The sequence below is a fragment of the Colletotrichum siamense genome, assembly GCF_013390195.1.
Source record: "Colletotrichum siamense strain Cg363 chromosome Unknown KSG_Cg363_contig04, whole genome shotgun sequence".
Taxonomy (NCBI): domain Eukaryota; kingdom Fungi; phylum Ascomycota; class Sordariomycetes; order Glomerellales; family Glomerellaceae; genus Colletotrichum; species Colletotrichum siamense.
In genome coordinates, this window is record NW_023501017.1 from 1831398 (window position 1) to 1850270 (window position 18873).

The 18873-nt window shown below is 55.4% G+C and overlaps 7 protein-coding genes across 7 annotated transcripts; 3 read left to right on the forward strand and 4 right to left on the reverse strand.

The window, feature by feature from the left end:
* Positions 1-282: 282 nt before the first annotated feature.
* DRS2 (putative phospholipid-transporting ATPase DRS2) lies at positions 283-4489 on the forward strand (the record flags this gene model as incomplete). Its single annotated transcript, XM_036638288.1, has 3 exons — positions 283-3537; positions 3588-4255; positions 4309-4489. 3 exons carry the CDS (start codon positions 283-285, stop codon positions 4487-4489), a joined length of 4104 nt encoding a protein of 1367 aa, XP_036496265.1.
* A 926-nt stretch (positions 4490-5415) lies between these two features.
* On the reverse strand, positions 5416-7857 carry cat-3 (Catalase-3; the record flags this gene model as incomplete). The annotated part of the gene is made up of 7 exons (XM_036638289.1): positions 5416-6260; positions 6313-6520; positions 6569-6931; positions 6983-7150; positions 7202-7274; positions 7322-7524; positions 7579-7857. The coding sequence occupies 7 exons, from the start codon at positions 7855-7857 to the stop codon at positions 5416-5418; spliced, it is 2139 nt and encodes a 712-aa protein (XP_036496781.1).
* Positions 7858-11612: 3755 nt separating this feature from the next.
* crp-27 (40S ribosomal protein S22) lies at positions 11613-12293 on the reverse strand (the record flags this gene model as incomplete). Its single annotated transcript, XM_036638290.1, has 3 exons — positions 11613-11848; positions 11919-11924; positions 12161-12293. 3 exons carry the CDS (start codon positions 12291-12293, stop codon positions 11613-11615), a joined length of 375 nt encoding a protein of 124 aa, XP_036496782.1.
* A 690-nt stretch (positions 12294-12983) lies between these two features.
* On the forward strand, positions 12984-13720 carry RPS12 (40S ribosomal protein S12; the record flags this gene model as incomplete). Its single annotated transcript, XM_036638291.1, has 3 exons — positions 12984-13043; positions 13215-13533; positions 13596-13720. 3 exons carry the CDS (start codon positions 12984-12986, stop codon positions 13718-13720), a joined length of 504 nt encoding a protein of 167 aa, XP_036496783.1.
* Positions 13721-14007: 287 nt separating this feature from the next.
* On the reverse strand, positions 14008-14589 carry PIN4 (Peptidyl-prolyl cis-trans isomerase PIN4; the record flags this gene model as incomplete). Its single annotated transcript, XM_036638292.1, has 4 exons — positions 14008-14025; positions 14087-14223; positions 14290-14392; positions 14449-14589. The coding sequence occupies 4 exons, from the start codon at positions 14587-14589 to the stop codon at positions 14008-14010; spliced, it is 399 nt and encodes a 132-aa protein (XP_036496784.1).
* A 322-nt stretch (positions 14590-14911) lies between these two features.
* On the forward strand, positions 14912-16120 carry CGCS363_v006444 (uncharacterized protein; the record flags this gene model as incomplete). Its single annotated transcript, XM_036638293.1, has 1 exon — positions 14912-16120. The coding sequence occupies one exon, from the start codon at positions 14912-14914 to the stop codon at positions 16118-16120; it is 1209 nt and encodes a 402-aa protein (XP_036496785.1).
* Positions 16121-17239: 1119 nt separating this feature from the next.
* Positions 17240-18591, reverse strand: CGCS363_v006445 (uncharacterized protein; the record flags this gene model as incomplete). The annotated part of the gene is made up of 4 exons (XM_036638294.1): positions 17240-17564; positions 17619-17894; positions 17944-18445; positions 18498-18591. The coding sequence occupies 4 exons, from the start codon at positions 18589-18591 to the stop codon at positions 17240-17242; spliced, it is 1197 nt and encodes a 398-aa protein (XP_036496786.1).
* Positions 18592-18873: the final 282 nt, after the last annotated feature.

Below are 18873 nucleotides of genomic sequence, written 5' to 3' on the forward strand. Positions count from 1 at the left end.
GCTGATCAGTCTCACTGCCGTCGTCGTCGTCGCCTCGTCGTCTCTCTCGCCCGCTGCCGCCGCGGTTACGAATTCCATTGACCTGTCGACCGACCAAAGGTAGCCTGCCGAAAACGCTCCGCGCTTGCCGCCTTTCGCCCTTTTTCGATTCCCATCGCTCCTTCCTTCATGTGTCCGGAAACACGACCTTAATCCACCAACCCCCCGACCTCGCATGCTGGACATTCCGACACCTTCACATCTTGATCGCCCAGCAACAGCAACACAACCAGTCTCCCCCGCATGGCTGGACGACCGACGGGAGGCCCTCCTGGAGGACCTTCCAACAACGATCTGTTACTAGATCTGGAGAACGACCAACCCGTCTACGGTGGAGGACAGCGATCCGCGATGAACGATGACGACCTGTTGCGATCCTACGCCCACGAGCAGGACCAGGCTCAGGGTCGCCCTTCCGTATCCTACGACGACTTTGTTGGTGGCGGAGGAGCTGGAGGAGCTGGACACAATGCGCAACAACCTTCGACATTGAGACCGCAAGCCGCCGGCCCCTCGTCCCCCGGCGTCGGTGGCGGCGCTGCTTCCGGCACTCCCTACATGCAGAGGCATTACAGCCAAACTTCAGAATTGAACAATTATCAGCGATACGCCGACGACTTCGACGACTACCCGACCGAGCACGATTCTTACTACCAACAGGGAGGAGCTACCACGAGCCAGAACAATGTCGCGGATCCCTCCGGCAGGGCCAACGCCCGGAACCGTAACAGCGTTCTCAGCCTGGGCGGTGGCTTCTTTGGCCGCATGAAGAATAGACTGGGCATGGGCCAAGGATACTCGGAGATGGATCTTCCTTTAACAGAGGCTGGCCAGGGACGAGCTGCCGGCGCGGATCAACAGGCCAAGCAGGGCAAGAAGTTCGACATGGGCAACTTCAAGTTTGGCTTCGGTCGCAGCAAGCCGGACCCCTCGACTCTGGGCCCCAGAATCATCCACCTCAACAACCCGCCTGCGAACGCCGCGAACAAGTATGTCGACAACCACATCTCGACGGCGAAATACAATGTCGCAAGCTTCCTCCCCAAGTTCCTCTTCGAGCAGTTCTCCAAGTTCGCCAACATTTTCTTCCTGTTCACGGCTGCGCTGCAGCAGATCCCCAACCTCTCGCCTACCAACCGATATACGACGATTATCCCTCTCTTCATTGTTATGCTGGTCTCTGCGGGCAAGGAATTGGTGGAGGACTACCGTCGCAAACAGGCTGACAATGCGCTGAACACGTCCAAGGCGCGCATCTTGCGCGGCACCGGCTTCCAGGAGACCAAGTGGATCAACGTTTCAGTGGGAGATATCATCCGTGTAGAATCCGAGGAGCCGTTCCCCGCCGATCTTGTTCTCCTTGCGAGTTCCGAACCGGAGGGCTTGTGTTATATCGAAACAGCCAACCTCGACGGAGAGACCAACCTGAAGATCAAGCAAGCTCTCCCGGAGACATGTGCCATGGTCAGCTCCAGCGAGCTGAGCAGGCTTGGCGGCCGCATCAAGTCTGAGCAGCCCAACAGCAGCTTGTACACATATGAGGCTACTTTGACAATGCAGGCTGGCGGCGGAGAAAAAGAGCTGCCTTTGAACCCCGAGCAGCTCCTCCTCCGTGGTGCCACTCTGCGAAACACTCCCTGGATTCACGGTGTCGTTGTCTTCACTGGCCACGAGACAAAGCTCATGCGCAACGCCACAGCGGCACCCATCAAGCGCACAAAGGTAGAGAAGAAGCTGAACATCTTGGTCTTGGTCCTGGTCGGCATCCTCCTCGTCCTCAGTGTTATTTGCACAGTGGGCGATCTCGTCCAGCGCAAGGTTGAGGGACAGGCCCTGTCCTACTTGCAGCTCGACTCCACAGGTTCCGCGAGCGACATCATCAAGACCTTCTTTAAGGACATGGTCACATACTGGGTCTTGTTCTCCTCTCTGGTGCCCATCTCGCTTTTCGTCACTTTGGAGATGGTCAAGTACTGGCATGGCATTCTTATCAACGACGACCTGGATATCTACTACGACAAGACGGACACCCCGGCAAACTGCAGAACATCCAGCTTGGTGGAGGAACTTGGCATGGTTGAGTATGTCTTCTCCGACAAGACCGGTACCCTTACCTGCAACATGATGGAGTTCAAGCAGGCTTCAATCGGCGGAATTCAGTACGCAGAGGATGTGCCGGAAGACCTCAGGGCTACGATCCAGGATGGTGTTGAAGTAGGCATCCACGACTACAAGCGGTTGGCCGAGAACCTCAAGAGCCACGAAACCGCCCCCGTCATTGACCACTTCTTGTCTCTGCTGGCTACCTGCCACACGGTTATTCCCGAGCGAAGCGACGAAAAGGGCGGCAAGATCAAGTACCAGGCAGCTTCTCCCGATGAGGGCGCCCTGGTCGAGGGCGCGGCAGAGCTTGGCTACGTCTTCACGGATCGCAAGCCGAGATCAGTCTTTATCGAAGCGCATGGACGGGAAATGGAATACGAGCTGTTGGCGGTCTGTGAATTCAACTCAACCCGAAAGCGCATGTCGACGATTTACCGGTGCCCCGATGGAAAGATTCGCGTTTACTGCAAGGGAGCCGACACTGTCATTCTGGAGCGCCTCAACGACCAGAACCCGCATGTGGAAGCCACCCTCCGTCACTTGGAAGAATACGCCTCCGAGGGTCTGAGAACGCTCTGCTTGGCCATGCGCGAGGTTCCCGAGCAGGAATTCCAGGAGTGGTACCAGATCTACGACAAGGCATCCACCACGGTCGGTGGTAACCGTGCCGACGAGCTGGACAAGGCCTCCGAGCTCATTGAGAAGGACTTTTATCTCCTTGGTGCGACCGCTATTGAAGATCGTCTCCAAGATGGTGTCCCTGAGACTATCCACACGCTCCAGCAGGCCAACATCAAGGTGTGGGTTCTCACTGGTGATCGTCAGGAGACCGCCATCAACATTGGCATGAGTTGCAAGCTCCTTAGCGAGGATATGATGCTTCTCATTGTCAACGAGGAAAGCGCTGCCGCAACCCGAGACAACCTGCAGAAGAAGATTGACGCCATTCGAACTCAAGGTGATGGAACAATCGAAACGGAGACCCTAGCCCTCATTATCGACGGCAAGTCGCTTACTTTCGCTCTCGAGAAGGACATGGAAAAGCTCTTCCTCGACCTCGCTGTCATGTGCAAAGCAGTCATTTGCTGCCGTGTCTCTCCCTTGCAGAAAGCCCTGGTCGTCAAGCTGGTCAAGAAGTACCAAAAGGAGTCCATCCTGCTCGCCATCGGTGATGGTGCCAACGACGTCTCCATGATTCAGGCTGCTCACATCGGTGTCGGTATCAGTGGTATGGAAGGTCTTCAGGCCGCCCGAAGTGCCGACGTTTCTATTGGACAGTTCCGCTACCTCAGAAAGCTCCTGTTGGTTCACGGTGCCTGGAGTTACCAGCGTGTCGCCAAGACAATTTTGTTCTCATTTTACAAGAACATCACCCTCTACATGACCCAGTTCTGGGTTAGTCTCCCCCTACTCCCGCCTAACTGCATGCTTGCTAACATCCACAGTACACGTTCCAAAACGTCTTCTCTGGCGCGGTCATTTACGAGTCTTGGACGCTGTCATTCTACAACGTTTTCTACACCGTCTTACCCCCCCTGGCCTTGGGTATCCTTGACCAGTTCATCTCGGCTAGACTTCTTGACCGCTACCCCCAGCTGTACACCATGGGCCAGCAGAACCAGTTCTTCAAGATCAAGATCTTCGCCGAATGGGTCGCCAATGCCATCTACCACTCCATCATCCTCTATGTGTTTGGCGAGCTCATCTGGTACGGTGACCTCATCCAGGGCGACGGACAGATTGCCGGTCACTGGGTCTGGGGTACTGCACTCTATGCCGCTGTTCTTCTCACCGTCCTGGGCAAGGCCGCTCTGATTACGAACAACTGGACCAAGTACCATGTCATTGCCATCCCCGGCAGCATGCTCTTCTGGTGGGGCTTCATCGCTCTCTACGGTACGGTCGCGCCCATGATCCCATTCTCGGCCGAGTACCACGGTGTCATTCCCAAACTGTACAGCAGCCCCGTCTTCTGGTTGCAGACCATCTCACTGGCCATAATGTGTCTATTGAGAGACTTTGCCTGGAAGTTCGCCAAGCGCATGTACATGCCGCAAACCTACCACCACATCCAGGAGATTCAAAAGTACAACATTCAAGATTACAGACCAAGGTATGTAGCAGTCCTTTGCGTGTTGTTGGATGTGATAACTAACATTTATCAAGAATGGAGCAATTCCAAAAAGCTATTCGCAAGGTGCGCCAAGTACAGCGCATGCGCAAGCAGCGTGGCTATGCCTTCTCGCAGGCAGACGAGAGCCAAACGAGAGTTCTGCAGGCCTACGATACAACGCAGCAGCGTGGACGGTACGGCGAGATGACCAGCTCGAGGCCTCAAGGGAGGTAACCTGGCACTGTCAGCGCTGCCACCTTCGCCCCTAATTAAGGGCGGCGCTGCGAAAACACAAAAAAAGAAGCCTATGATGATCACGATGAAAGGGGCCGGCTGCGTTTTTTACTTATTATTATTACTGGTGTATTCCCAAACGAATGGTAATGCAAAGGCAGCGACGACAGCACGATGTAAACTTTTGTTGGTTTATTTTTTCTTCACATCCCTTCTCGCTTCCTATTCTTATATGCATGGTCGGGATCTCCCTCATCAGAATGAGCAGAGGTCCCAATGGGCTGGCGTTTTCGCTTTATTTTTCTTTCAAAAAAAAACTTGATTACCCGCTTCCCTCGGGCTGCCTGTGTCCCAATACGTGTGTGGTTTGTTTTCGCAAACACACGTGTGTGGTACACAGGCAAGTCGGCACACAAGCACCCACACCAAAGCACCGAAGGAAAGGCCGCAGGGCGAAGGAATACTACGCACGTGGGAATAACGAAAGGACAAGAAAAACGGATTAGGCAATGGAAACTCATGTCAAGATGCGGCAGGTCCGAGAAGAGGAAAGGATTTGTTTTCTGGGATGACGCTGGAGGGCTGTGTGGACGAGGAGACAGGGAGGTGATGATAGTGTTGTTAGTAGAGATTTGACGAATCGAGAGTATCCGATTCGCGTACGTTGGTACTTTTTTTCAGGGACGGCGGGCGTTTTGGTTCTCGGACCACAATGAATTGACCCAGTATCCTCCTCATTCATCCGTTCCAAATCGTTGAGATCCGTGAATACATTCAAAGGTATGGATTGGCGGGGGCAGGTCTAATTCATGGTTGATTGTATTGATACCTAAAAGTCGTACTCTATGCCTCATTCTCAACGTGGACGGGCGTAAACTATACACAAGAAGAGAGAATTATCCCCTGCCGACAGCAACGGACAACCCTTAGTCCATCGCGAAACGATCGGTGAACCTGAACGTCGCCAGTCCCGCCTTGAAGTCCTCCACGAGGGCACTCACACCATCAGCCGAGTAGACGCCGTCGCCGTCCTCCACGCCGAGCGAGGGAGACCTGCTCAGCGCCGTGTTGAGACCGCCGACGGGCTTGCCCCACCTGTAGGAGTCGATGACGAGCTGCGCGGGGCGGCCGGCCGGGTAAAGGGGCGACTTGTTGGTGCCGTTGAATAGGCTCTCGGCGCCGCTGGCGACGACGACGCCGTCGAAGGAGGTCGCGTCGGCCTGGGCGTACGTCATGTCCACGCCGTCGGCAAGCTTCTCGGCGATGACGGTGACGAGGACGCCGTCGGCCGCGAAGGCGTCCTTGAGCTGCGCGCCCTGGGCTACGGAGCCGTTGACGGCCTGGCTGGCGAGCACGCCGACCTTGAGCGTGGCGATGGTGGGCAACTTCGAGCCGAAGATAGAGAGGCCCTGGGTGGTGTTGTCGTGGTAGTACTTGGGATCGGGCTGGAGGTGGGCCATACCGAGGGCGTCGGCAACGCGGTTGGCGATGTCGTTGGAGATCTTGTTGAGCTGGGTGAGCACGTTCTGCTTGACGGTGTCGGACTCGAGGTGGCTTGTCTCAAAGCGGATGGCGTTGACGAGGAACTGCTGCTCGGCGGGCGTGAGGGAGTTGTAGAAGAGGCGCGGCTGAGACCAGTGGTCGTCGAAGGTGTCGGAGACCTCGCGAACGAGGTGGCCGGTGACGGTGCGTCCCGGGGCCGTGAAGAAACCCCGTCCTTGGGTCTGGTTCGCCTGCGCGGGGAAGCCCCTGTTCAAGGTGTTGGGCGTGTCTACACTTGGGTCAGCAACGAGTCATCTCATCTGGACAAGGTCATGGCTCACATGGGTACTTGTTGCGGTGGATAAAGTTCTGGCCCGCGCCGTCTCGGTTGTTGTTGTGGATGGGCGTTACTGGACGGTTGATGGGCAGCTGCTCAAAGTTGGGGCCGCCGTGGCGGTTGATCTGGGTATCCAGGTACGAGAAGATGCGGCCTTGGAGCAGGGGGTCATCGGTAAAGTCGACGCCTCTGACGATGTGGCCGGGTTGGAACTGCCGCTGGTTAGTTGAGGGTCAGGAGTGGCTGAGATAGAGACATACCATGATCTGCTCTGTCTCTGCAAAGTAGTTGACTGGGTTGGCGTCCAGCTTCATCTTGCCAAGTCTCTGGAGAGGGGCAATCTCCTCAGGGACGATCTTGGTAGGGTCCAGGAGGTCGAAGCCATACTTGAGGGTGTCCTCCTCGTCCAGCACCTGGACGCAGAGCTCCCACTCGGGGCCGTTGCCGGACTCGATGGCGTCCCAGAGGTCTTGGCGGTGGTAGTCAGCGTTCTTGCCCGAGACAATTTGGGCTTCTTCCCAGACCAAGCTCGCCTTGCCCTGGAGGGTCTTCCAGTGCCACTTGACGAGCTTCGAGGTGCCGTCCTCTTTTACGAGGCGGAAGGTGTGCACGCCGTGGCCGTCCTGAGATTGCTATTAGCCATGTTTACTGAACTCCGAGACAATCGTACTCACCATGTGGCGGTAGCTTCTGGGAATGCCGTATCCGGCCATGGCCCAGAACAGGGTGTGCAGCGTGCTGGTCTGGGAGCTGAAGAAGTCCCATGCCGAATCGTGAGCGGTAGCCGCCTGGGGGATCTCGTTGTCGGGGCTAGGCTTGACGGAATGGATCAAGTCGGGGAACTATGGATCGTCAGATCAGTGCTTTTGGTGCTTTTCTCAACCGGCACTCACCTGGATCGCATCCTGAATGAAGAACACGGGAATGTTGTTTCCCACGATATCAAAGTTGCCCTCGTCCGTGAAGCTATTCCGTTAGCGCATGAAGTTCACCAGATGTTGGCCAGTACATACAATCTCGTGGCAAAACCATGGACGTCTCTTGCTGTATCGGCACTTCCCCTGGATCCAGCGACTGTAGAGAACCGCACGAATGTCGGCGTCTCCTTGCCATTCTCACTGAGGAATGACGCCGCGGTCAGGTTGGAGTAGTCGCCATAGCTGGTGAATGTTCCGTAGGCACCGGCGCCTCTGGCATGTACCGCTCGTTCAGGGACCTGTGGGCGCATTGGTTAGCCATGAAAGCGAACGACAGCTCAGGAGATTCTTACTCTCTCGTGGTCAAAGTGAGTAATCTTCTGGCGGAAGATAAAGTCCTCTAGCAAAGTCGGACCGCGGATGCCGGCTTTCAAACTGGTCTGATCCTCGATTGGGCCGCCAACGTCGGACGTCAGGTAGCCTTCGCTGTCGTCGACTTCGTAGCTCGCAACGTGATCGCGCGAGCCATCATCATCGGAGCGCGCCTTGATGTTGGCCGGTTCTGCAAAGGGGCAGCCGGCGGAGGAGAGGGTGGCCAGGCCGAGACCGGCCAGCAGCAGGGTGGTATGCATATTGGGTGTGCGCCAAGGGCTGACTGTGACAAGTAGCTCGCCTGCTGGATATCGGAACCAGCTTCAGACCACGGAACGTTTCCAATGTCTTATACGGTAAGGATTGGTACTTTTCCAAGATTATCGACTAAAACGAGGAAACAATGGAGGGCGGCAGGCTACTTATTAACTCCAGAGGCCTGGATTGACAAGCGGAGCTCTATACAAGCTAAAGGCGACTAGGGAAAAAGCATGATGAACTCAATGCGAGGGCAGATCGGCAAGAGAATGACACTTGTCAGAGCACAAGCCCAAGAATTGTGCCGGTATTGCTAATCATAAGCTTGTGGAGGAGGTCTTCACCGGCCCGGCAAAGGCACTAAGGCAGGAAGGCAGCTTTGCCCAGAACAAAAACACATCCACATCCCGGGGCAGGTGAGCACAACAGCACTGCTTCCTGCGAAGGAGGCACGGCCAGGACTGAGGAATGACAGCATCATAATCACATCAGGCAAGGAGCCCCCCACAAAAAGGGGGGCGCCCAAGGAGGAAAGAGAGGGGTGACAGATGTTGTGAGATTGGAAAACGAGTTGTTGTGATTCATCGCAGAAGCGCCCACAGTCCCGGACCTCTGATGTTGTGTGCTCATGGCATGCCTTGGCCGCAGTTTGTGTGCCTCACGGGCGAGGCAGGCAAAACATTGACAGTACTACCGTCCATGGCCCATGGATCCAGCCTACGCTCGATATAAGGTTACATCTAGACAACGTGGGCTATTGGAGGGGCTAGAGCTCGGTCCGGGTTGTCTAGTGCTGGCGTGAGAAGGGCGATGGAGCGTGGTTGGAAGGGGGGTGGACGGGGCGCCGTTGCGGCAGTTGTGAGGCCCAGGAGGGCGGCGGCGCTGCTTGGCCTTACTTAGATTAGTTCAAGCTAGGAACAGAACATGCGGCTGCGGGAGATCGAAGCCCGGCACCGGACGATGCCATCATCCCAAGTCTGTGCGAGTCTGTGTGCTTCCAGGAGGGCTGGTACCTGGGTCTTGGCCCAGCACCCGTGTACAAGGGAAAACGCAAAACACAGAAGCGACCGCGTCGTCTCGTGGTGACTTTTGTGCGACATTGAAGGGGGAAGCGGCTCAGGCGATGGACCGGTGGCCGCCGAGCAAGGTACCGGCCGCGGCGTGCGTAATGTTGGGATGGCAATGGGAGTGAAGAACGGCCGTGGAGACGACCGTCTGTCCGCTATGTCTAGTCTATGACGAAGAATGGGGAAGCAAGAAGTCGATTTGGGATGGGATTGGGGGCTAGTAAACCTGGCCTACGGGAGGGCCGTTGAGAGATGAAATGGTCCCGGGGACCCTCGTCGACCAGGACTTGAAGCGTTCTCTAGACATGCTCAAGTGTGATGGTCAGGCCCGGGTACTTTTGCCAAGTCCCATTGCTGCAAAGTAAACAGAGAGGCGGGCGAATGAGACAGGAGACCAAATCCGCATGCAGATTCAAATCCCGGCGCTGGGATGGAAAAGGAAAAGAGCTCGCTGCATGAGGTTGAGGTTGAGGTTGACAAGGCCGAACCGCCATCGTCATCGTGCGGGCCCTCTGGTGGGGCCGTTCCTCGCTGATCACCCGGGAGGAAAATATGGTGCTGCGTTGCCCGGGCCTCTGTAATACAAATCACCTCAGTCGAAGCGAGAGACCGGGGTTGTTGCTGCCGCCTTGGGATCGCGTGAACGGGGGTTCCACGGATGGGGGGTTGCAGCGCAGTCCATCCAAAAAGTTTCCGTGTGAGTCCCAGGATTGAGGTTCGTCTGGGCCAGATGAACGGTCGCAGGCGGCAGGCTCATTGCGCCGGGATAATACTCTGAGGCATCTTGGTGGTGATTGAATTGCGGCTCGCTCGCGGTTCATCATGGCCGCGAAATGAGACTGTTCTCCAGGGATTGGGTCAGGATAAAGAGCCCTCGGCACTTTCCGGAGGCGGCATCGAGTGTAGGAAGACTTGAAATGGCTCGAGGAGAATGTTAGAGATGCGAAATTACGATAATGACGCAAATTAGATGTACTCTTTTTCGAGCGATAAGTCTCTAGAGAGCTGGGAGAACTACATGTCTTCTTGCGTTCAGAAAGACGGGCACATCCAATTACACAGATGCCGACTCTTGGTTCCGTTACAGCAGCCGAGAAGCCCTGTAGTTTGCAAATCTGGATGATTTGGCAGCTGCACACCGAAAGCAAATGCAAATATTCAACGCAAGTCACACATGCGCAAACATCTAAAGGTTGGGACGAGCAGAGGGAAACAAGTCCAAGGAAACGTGCCCTGCAGGGGAGCGCACTGCAACCTCCCGGAGGTCTGTCCGGGACGGAGCCGGGGTTTGAGGGGCAGCCAGGGCACTACGTACCGATGGCGCGCAATTCATCGATCGCACAGAGCTCTTTGCTTCCTTTTCCGCTGACCCGCCCCAGCCAATGATCGTGTCTACATTAGCACAACAGAAAACGGTGGGAGGGATGGCCGTCATTTGACTTCCCGTCATCCCATCTTGCTCCAGCCTCTCAACTATGCTGCCGCTACCAAGACGTGATATTCCATAAATAAACCCAAGCTTCACGGTATTCACATCTAGCCTTAATTCACACCGCATGTGTGCGCCTCTTCCCCTCTCTTATTTATAGATGTGTCAGACCATTTAACCAGAGAGCCAAGCTTCAACGCGGATGGTCAACTACTCTCACCTGCCCAACCATCATGAATTTTGGCGATTGTCGTCTGCGGGAGTGATGGACGCGCGCCCAGTGTCCCGCAATTGCTTCTTCCGAACAAGACCGTCCATGATCAACCCAGAGTAGCAGGCGGAAAGCAAGGCGGAAATCCCGCAAAAGCAACAATCACGGTACAACCTTCCAAAACGAAAAAGAAGGCCATTCGAAACCGGCAAGGCTCAGCAGTTAGTCACTTTAGTCTCTCTGGTTCGCATGCCACCCACCGTGGTGGTGAGGTTCCGTCTCGCTTCCCTCTTGCGGGGCCTCCTGGCACCTGGCTCCGACCTCTCTGCCGAGCCGAGGCCGGGGACAAACATCGCTTGCGGGCCCGTTTCCCTTAGCCTGGGTAGCCCACCAGGACTCCACGCAAAGTTTTTGGTGATTTGAAATCATGGGGAATCGTTTGGAAGACCGAGACTACGTGAAGAATTTGACCGGCATCGGCTCGATCTAGAGACTTCTATCGTGCCGATTGAGCCGACGTGCTGTTGAAGAAGGAAAGAGAACGAGAATCCGAGCCTACCCTCGCAGCCATCATGTAGGTATGCAGACCAGTTTCAAGGGTGCAACGGCCTTGTAGAACTCCGGCGTCAGGTGTATTACTCTCCAACCCCAGCTCAGGGTTCTGCAAAAGCAACGGGAACATGCCTTGACGTGAGATAAACGAGCTCGTTTCCAGATTCGCCTCATCGTTTGACTCGGCTGGTCGAGCGACGTACTTGCAATAGGTCGAACTCCTTCAACGTTCTCGGTTCAATCCGATCCAGATTCTTTCGCATCTCATAACAGTGGCTTACACAGCACACGCACACACGTACACGATAGTATGGCACAGAAAGAGTGGTCGTATTGGTGGGGGTCTTGCTTGAAGTTCATTGCTTTTGGTGTAAATGAGATCCTAGCTCGATGGCGTCCGCTGGTATCCGGCCATGGCTAACCCAAATGTTTCCCCCCAAACGCCTTGAAAATCCATGCCCCATTTTTCATCATCCATTTTTTGATATCCCGATCCGCTTAGTAGAAGAAGCCGATGACCTTGCCGGCAACGTGCTTGCGACGGGCCTCCTCGTGGTCCATGATACCAGCGGAGGTGGTGAGGATGACGTAGCCGAACTGACGGGCAGGGAGCAGCTTGACAACCCACTTCTCGAGGTCGGCGAGGCGGACGTTGTAGCGGGGGGAGATGACACCGCACTTGTTGAGGCGGCCGTTCAGCTGGACGACAATCTTGCCGGAGCGGTGGTCGTCAACTTCTTCGAACTCAGAGAATTTGAGGTAGTCAGTATCGGAGAACTAAACATCATGTCGTGAAGTACATACTATATCCTGCAAGATGTTAGCGATGTGTTGCGGAAGACTAAAACTTTGACATCACGAGGTAAAATCCGAAAAAGGTGTAAGATCTCCGCGTTCAATATATCGGCAACTTATAGGGGCTGGGTCGTGGGAGTGAAAGAGACGGTCGCCCTAGTTATCATGCCGAATGTACAGGCCCATATTCCTCCAAGAAAGAAAGATAGAAAAAGGGTATAGCAGATGGATAGGAAGCTGTCGTGACATACCGTGGCGCTGCATGACCTGGAGGAACTTGACGATGACCTTGGAGCTAGGGCGGATGAGGACCTGGCGCTTGCCGGCCTTCTCGGCGTTGTTCATGCTCTTGAGAGCATCGTGGAGAACGGAGGTGCGGACCATTTTGGCGGTTGGTGAATGCGGAGATTCTCAAGTCTTGTGAAATGAGGTATCTGCCAGCGGAGAAGTAAATGTTAGCCTTCCGAGGCCTGTTGAGCGTGGAGAGTGCCCTCCCAGGCAGACAAGCCTTGATCGAGGAGAGGGTTCCGCCAGCTCATTGCTGAAGAGAGGAGCGTATCAGATGTCATCATCGTCGTCGGCGGCATGCAACAGAGGCCTCGAAGAAATCATCGTGTTCTCGTGTGTCGCGCGCGACTCGTCTGATTGCTCCTCTCCGGCATCAAGGAAAAGGCGAGAGTTCCTGCTTTGATCAAGGCGGCATGATGAGCATCTTTGCACGTACCTCGTTGAGTAGTGGTGCCGCTGAAGGTTAGGCAATTGGCGATGGATAGAGATCGGGATGGAGAAGAAGAGCGGAAAAGGGCGAAGCTGTCGTGGACCAAACCCAGGCAAAAAAATTCGCCAGTTCGGTTGTGGGTGGTCCGTGCCCGAGAAAAATTGCCCTAAGCGCACGGTTGGGCGACCCCACCGGCCAGCCAATAAGCGATCTCTGGTACTCTGTAATTTTTTCGAGCGCTGAACTCCTCTCCCGTGGAATCGCACAAGCACCATTTTATTCATAAACTACCCATACACATCACAACACCACTCTTCGAGGATCGCACCGACAGAGACTTGACGCAAAATTCCAAGATGGTGAGTCTCCGCCGACTACCCCCCGCACGAATCCCCCTCGCCGCGCCTTTTCGCATTGTCCGTCGCGTGCTCAATTGAGAGGTGCCGGGCCATTGGAAACTATGCGGCGTGCGGGCGAGGCCGATCGAGACCCTCCCCCCAGGCTTCCTTCATAGGGGCTTCGCGCCCCTTCTCCATTGTCGTTGCAGGATCAGACTCGCTGACTGATGGGTTGCGCAATTGTTGTAGTCGGACGTAGAAGAGAACAACGCCCCCGAGGTGGCCGAGGAGGTCGAGGTTTCCGCCGATGCTGGCTCCAAGGGCCAGATGTCCGTTCTGGACGCCCTCAAGGGTGTTCTGAAGCTGGCCCTCATGCACGACGGTCTTGCCCGCGGTCTCCGTGAGGCTTCCAAGGCCCTCGACCGCCGCCAGGCCCACATGTGCGTCCTCAACGAGGCTTGCGAGGAGGAGGCCTACAAGAAGCTCGTCATTGCTCTCTGCTCCGAGCACAAGATCCCCCTGATCAAGGTTCCCGACGGCAAGCAGCTCGGCGAGTGGGCTGGTCTTTGTGAGTTACCCCGCGACGACGGATGCGATATTGGAGGAGGGCGTGGACTAACAGGGAGACAGGCGTGTTGGACCGTGAGGGTAACGCCCGCAAGGTCGTCAACTGCTCTTGCGTCGTCGTCAAGGACTGGGGTGAAGAGTCCCAGGAGCGCTCCATCCTCCTCAACTACTTCCAGACCGAGCAGTAAATTTGGGTTGGCTTTCATGATTTGAATTTGGGCGTCACGACGGGGGTATAGAGGGGCGACGGGGAAAATCTGGAACCGCCGCAACGAACGAATCTTTCGGTTGTACTCTAGCTTCTTCAGCTGGCATCTCGAAACAAAAAATGGAGGACTCCCTCTGGAGGTCAGGTCATCTTGCATCAGGGCAAACAAAGAGAAACGGCATTGGGCACTCTTGAACCAAATTACTCGCGCACTTTTGGATGCTTTTAGTGATGTGATGCTATGAATGTGGGCCGCTGCCCGGGAATCTACTTCTTTCCCTCCACCTGGTCGTAGGTCAGCATATGTGTAACAACACCTAGAGGCGGCTGTAATCAGTGTACGAACCATAATGATGTGGTAGCCAAATTCCGTCTTCGCCTCCCCGATGACAGGGCTTGATGTTGAGCTTGTCGCGAGAGCGAATGCGACGTCCTCGAACTTGGGGTCCAAGCTACCCTTCGTCTTCCAACCCAGCGAGCCTCCTATCGAGCAATCAGAACAATTACCCCTCATGTCGTTGGTGAGTCACCCGGTCACTCGTTTCTTACCTTGCCTGGCCTTGTCTTCAGAGAACTCCCTCGCAACCTCGTCAAACTTGGCTCCGTCCCTGATCTTGGCCATGGCCTCCTCTTTCTTTCCATGCTTCTCGCACTGAACCCCTCGTCAGATGAAATCTCAGTAAACCCTCAACTCAAGCCTGCGCTCACCAGAATGTGGCGGACGTTGATGGACTGCGCGCCCTTCGCCTTGCCGCCCTTGTCCTCGCTCTCGCCCTTGCCTCCCTTCTTGCCGCCGCCGGACTTTCCGCCGTCCTTCTTGTCGGCGGGCTTCTTGTCGTTTTTACCCATGCTGGCTGCGTGAAGTTGGCGTGATGGTGGTGTTGAAAATTGGGTTGACCACATGCGGTGGTGGGGGTTAAGGCACACCCTCTGTTTCTCACCCCACCAACCAACACCCTTGGAGAGGGGTGTGACGAAATGCGGGGGAGATGACCCGAGCCGCCGCCGCCATGTCGGAGAGCAACACCACGAGTCTCACGCTATCATCGGACGCGCTCCAATTCTCAAACATGGCCTTTCTCAAGCTAACAAACACGTCCTCACTATCTAGCAGCGATCCATATCGTCCATCCAAAAACACGTCGTGACCCAAGTACCTCAGCCATCCGTCATGGCCTTAACGCCCGCTTCACTGGACAGTCTTCCGACTGAGATTCTGTCAGAGGTCATCTCGTACATTGCCGATCTCAGGACACTCTATTATCTCATGACGGCTTCTCCATCCGTATCCCGCATCTTTGATAGCCCGACCATGGGCCCTGAGGCTTTCGAGCACGTCCTGGCAAACTCAACAGCGCCCCAAGTGTTTGGTTTAATCCGACTCGTCGCCATTGTCCGAACAGCAACAGCAGATGACCCACCAGCAACATCCCTTGATGCGTTTGTCAAGCGGGCCAACCATCACATGCAACATAGCGGCCGGGGGCAGTTCTACAGCAGCATCCCACCTCTGACCCGTACTTACCAGCGCCAAAAACCAGGAGCCATCAGGAGCCTCCTTCAGATCGCTCGCCGCATTGCTTATCTGACCCCAGCTTGTCTCTCCTATTACCGTGAACAATGGCTCTCGGCGACTCCTTCGCACGCAGAAGGCGACATGCGCGGGTGGGTGTACAAGACTTGGAAGAATCGCTACGCGGGCCGCCCGTACAGTCCCGATGACATTGGCCCGCCCGTCTGGATCGAAGAGCACAGGGTGACGCGTGGGTTTTGGAGGCTGCAGCTGCTTTACGAACTCCAACGGGCAACCTCGGAGAACCGCCTAGGCTGGAAGATGGATGAGACACGCGGTCCGCTCTCCGCGGAGGGCCTATACGGCGCGTTGCGTTATGAGAAGGAGGAGTTCTTCACGGTGTCGGACTTCGTCGACCGCATCCAAGGGGAGAGCAGCTCGTCGAGTCTGCCGTGTCCGCTTACGAAGGCCTCAGTCACAGAATGGCCAGAGCCCGCGCCGCCTCTCGCAGTTGACGAGCCGGCAGGCCATACTCGCGGTTATCTCATGAGTCAAAACCCCGTCGGATGGGTTTACGCAAACATACGCCTCCGACACTTCCCGCCCTCGCCCATCCGCGGCGTTCCTCTGCAACCGTTCCGCCGGCTGGGGCTGTTCATATGGGAGTACGACAAGTTGGTGAAGATGGAGCTGATGTCTCCCACAGGGTATCCGTTTAGCGCGAAAGGGGAACCGTCCAAGATGTACACATGGCGTAGCCTGCTGAGCCAGGAGATTCTGGCAGAGGTTGAGGAGAATCTGGACCTGGGGAGCAATCGCCGGCAGACGACGCATACCGACGCCGCGTTTGGACTGCCTCCTCTTTGAACAGTAATTATACTCAATACGATGTTTTGTTTGAAAACCAGCTTGCTCACGTTGTCTAGGGTGATTAGATGGTCCAAGTTCGGTCCAAGTGCAATCTTGTCGATTCGACCAGAGCGTGGGTCACTCTATGCGATCGATTGCCCAAGGTATCAGCTGGGTATCCCATTGTATCCCATTAAAAGTGTACCTCAGGCTTACCACACCGACCACCTTGGAAGAACGCTGGGATGTTCTCGCCGGGATCTTTAGCACGGTCGGTCAGCACCTCAGGCAACCGCGAGCACTGGCCAACATCTGTCGCCACCACCCTGCTGACTCACATCTCCAACTGCCCTTATGTATCGGTCTATATTCCCTTACTCTCGCCTTCGGGCATTTGGTCAATTTGAAACGATACAGAGAAGATTAGCATGGCCCCTGCACTAAGGATGACACGCTCAATCAAAGAGAAGCTACCAATTTTTTTGCGTTTCTATTGCATCGGCTTCTCCTGATTCTTGCGATCACGACGATGCAATTTTTATTACTCGCATCATACTCTTTGAGGGTGCAAAATTGGATTGAAAACTGCACGATGGGAGCCTCGAACAGAAAACCTCGGCGTTTTGGGAAACGGGCCCACATGCTTCTTAGACTGCATCTTTGACCACGGGTTGTATATCCAGACTTGCACAGTATCATTTTATGTTCTGCTTCTATTTTGATGCTTTGGAATGATTGTGAAATTCATCTTGTTCTGTATTCTACGGGGCATGATGCAAACTTGACCGCCGCCCTTTCTCGGTCAGCATGTGCTTCATCATTCGGTCCTCTTTTGGCATGCTTCTATTGCATCTGTGGGATTTCGATACGATGGACGTTCTCGTCGTCCACAGGTTGAAGAACTGCCCGTGATGTTTTCGTCGTGTAATCGCCGCCTATCGAAGCAGCCACCTCGCCTGGGTAGACAAATCAAATAAGAGGGCACAGTATACAAAAAGCTTGGGCATGGTTCATCATTCGTCATCATTAATCATAAGGTGGTAGTGGTACAGGTGTCGTAGGTAATACAGGGTATTCGTGAGAAATCAATCAAGGCCCAGCGCTGCCTTCTCCTCCGTTTTAACGTTTCTGCCCAGTTTAAACAGGTATGATGAGTCCCAGACCGCATCCTTCCTGGCAAAGAGAGGCCTTGAACTCACTCGCGCGCCTCCAGTGCTCGCGATCGATGCGCTCCTCTTCCTTGCGCATCTTGAAGTCGAGCAGGCCGTCATCCCCCTTGCGCTGGCGGACCATCTCGGCCTCGACCTTCTTAAACGCCTGCCACTCGTCGATCTGCGACGGGCGGGGGATCTGCTGCACCTGCTCGAGGTCCTTCTGGCCGTTAACACGCTCGAGAAGGAGCTCGAGGCGGTACTTGTCGGTGGTGGCGTCCAGCTTGTTGCCGTACTGGCGGATGGTGTAACTAAGGCCCAATTAGTCGAAGATCAAAAGAGTGTAAGCAAGCAACAGTACTCACAGGCCATCATATCGCACACCAGCCTGGGGAGCAAGGGTGCTCTTGAGGCGGTAGCCCCTGAGGATGCGGATCTGGGTGCCGACTTGGGTGAGGAGGGAGACGTGCATGTCGGACAGACGACCCTCGCGGACGTATCGGTAGAGGTTTCCGCGGATGTGCTCCTCGCGGCCGGTGAGGAGAGGGAGGGCAGTGATGCCGTACTTGCTCTTGGTGGGCTTCTCGACTGCGGTGCCGAGGATGCCGTCACGGTGGGCGCAGGCCAAGTTCAGCCACCAGCTGCGATTTGTAAGTATAAGTGCATGTGATGAAGATGGGCATTACTAACTGGCCAGGCTCGAACTGCTGGTTTACCTCGAGCTCGGAGATGGGGTCTCGGCATCTAGTCTGGACAGTCCAGGACTCGAGGGGATCCTTGCCGGTAGCGGTAAAGCTGATGTCGCGCATCTCGCCGCCGACAGAGAGGCTGCGCTGGCGGACTTGGTCGATGGCGAAGTACTGGTCGCGGAAGCGCGCGCGCCACATCTTTTGCAGGCTCTCGGCGACGGCCATGTCGGCGCGGAAGCGGAGAGGTAGTGGCGAAGGGCGGTTGGCGGGGTCGACGATGTCGGCGAGGAGCTTGTCGAGGCGGGCGTACTGCAGAGTCTCGAAGTCGAGGATCGGGGTGTGGCGCAGCTCTTCCTTGAGGGCCCTCTCGAGGAGGCTCTGGATCCTGTCTGCATTGGGGCCCAGGCTTCTGTTCTGGCGAAGAGAGGTTCGGACGGTGTCGCACAGTTCGAGAAGCTCCTGTTTGGTGGGAAGAGGCTCAACCGAAGGAGACGGGAGCGCAGCTGCTGGCATATTAGAACGTGGTGGGTGCTGTCGGATGCCGGGGTTGCTGACCTGATCCAGGGTACCTCATGAAGTATGTCTCTGATGATCCGTCCAGCTGGAAGGGCGAAGGGCAGGGCCTCATCATGACTTGAGTAGGCGACATGGCGATGCTGATGATATGAAGCTGATCTTTTAGAGAATCGATGTCGTGCTGTGGATATTCGTGGGTGTTGGGGCTTGCATCTACACGTTGATGGTTTCGTGTGTTCTTGGACTTGCTTGCAGTCCTGGCTGTTGAGGCTGAGGGTGAAGACCAAATTGAATCTCAAGATTGAAGAGGATTGAAATGAAGCTTATATGAAAAGCAGGAGATGCGGATATGGCATGAAGGGAAGAAAACATGGCATTTGAACTAGCCAAGTGTGCGCCTCTGGATCAACGCAGG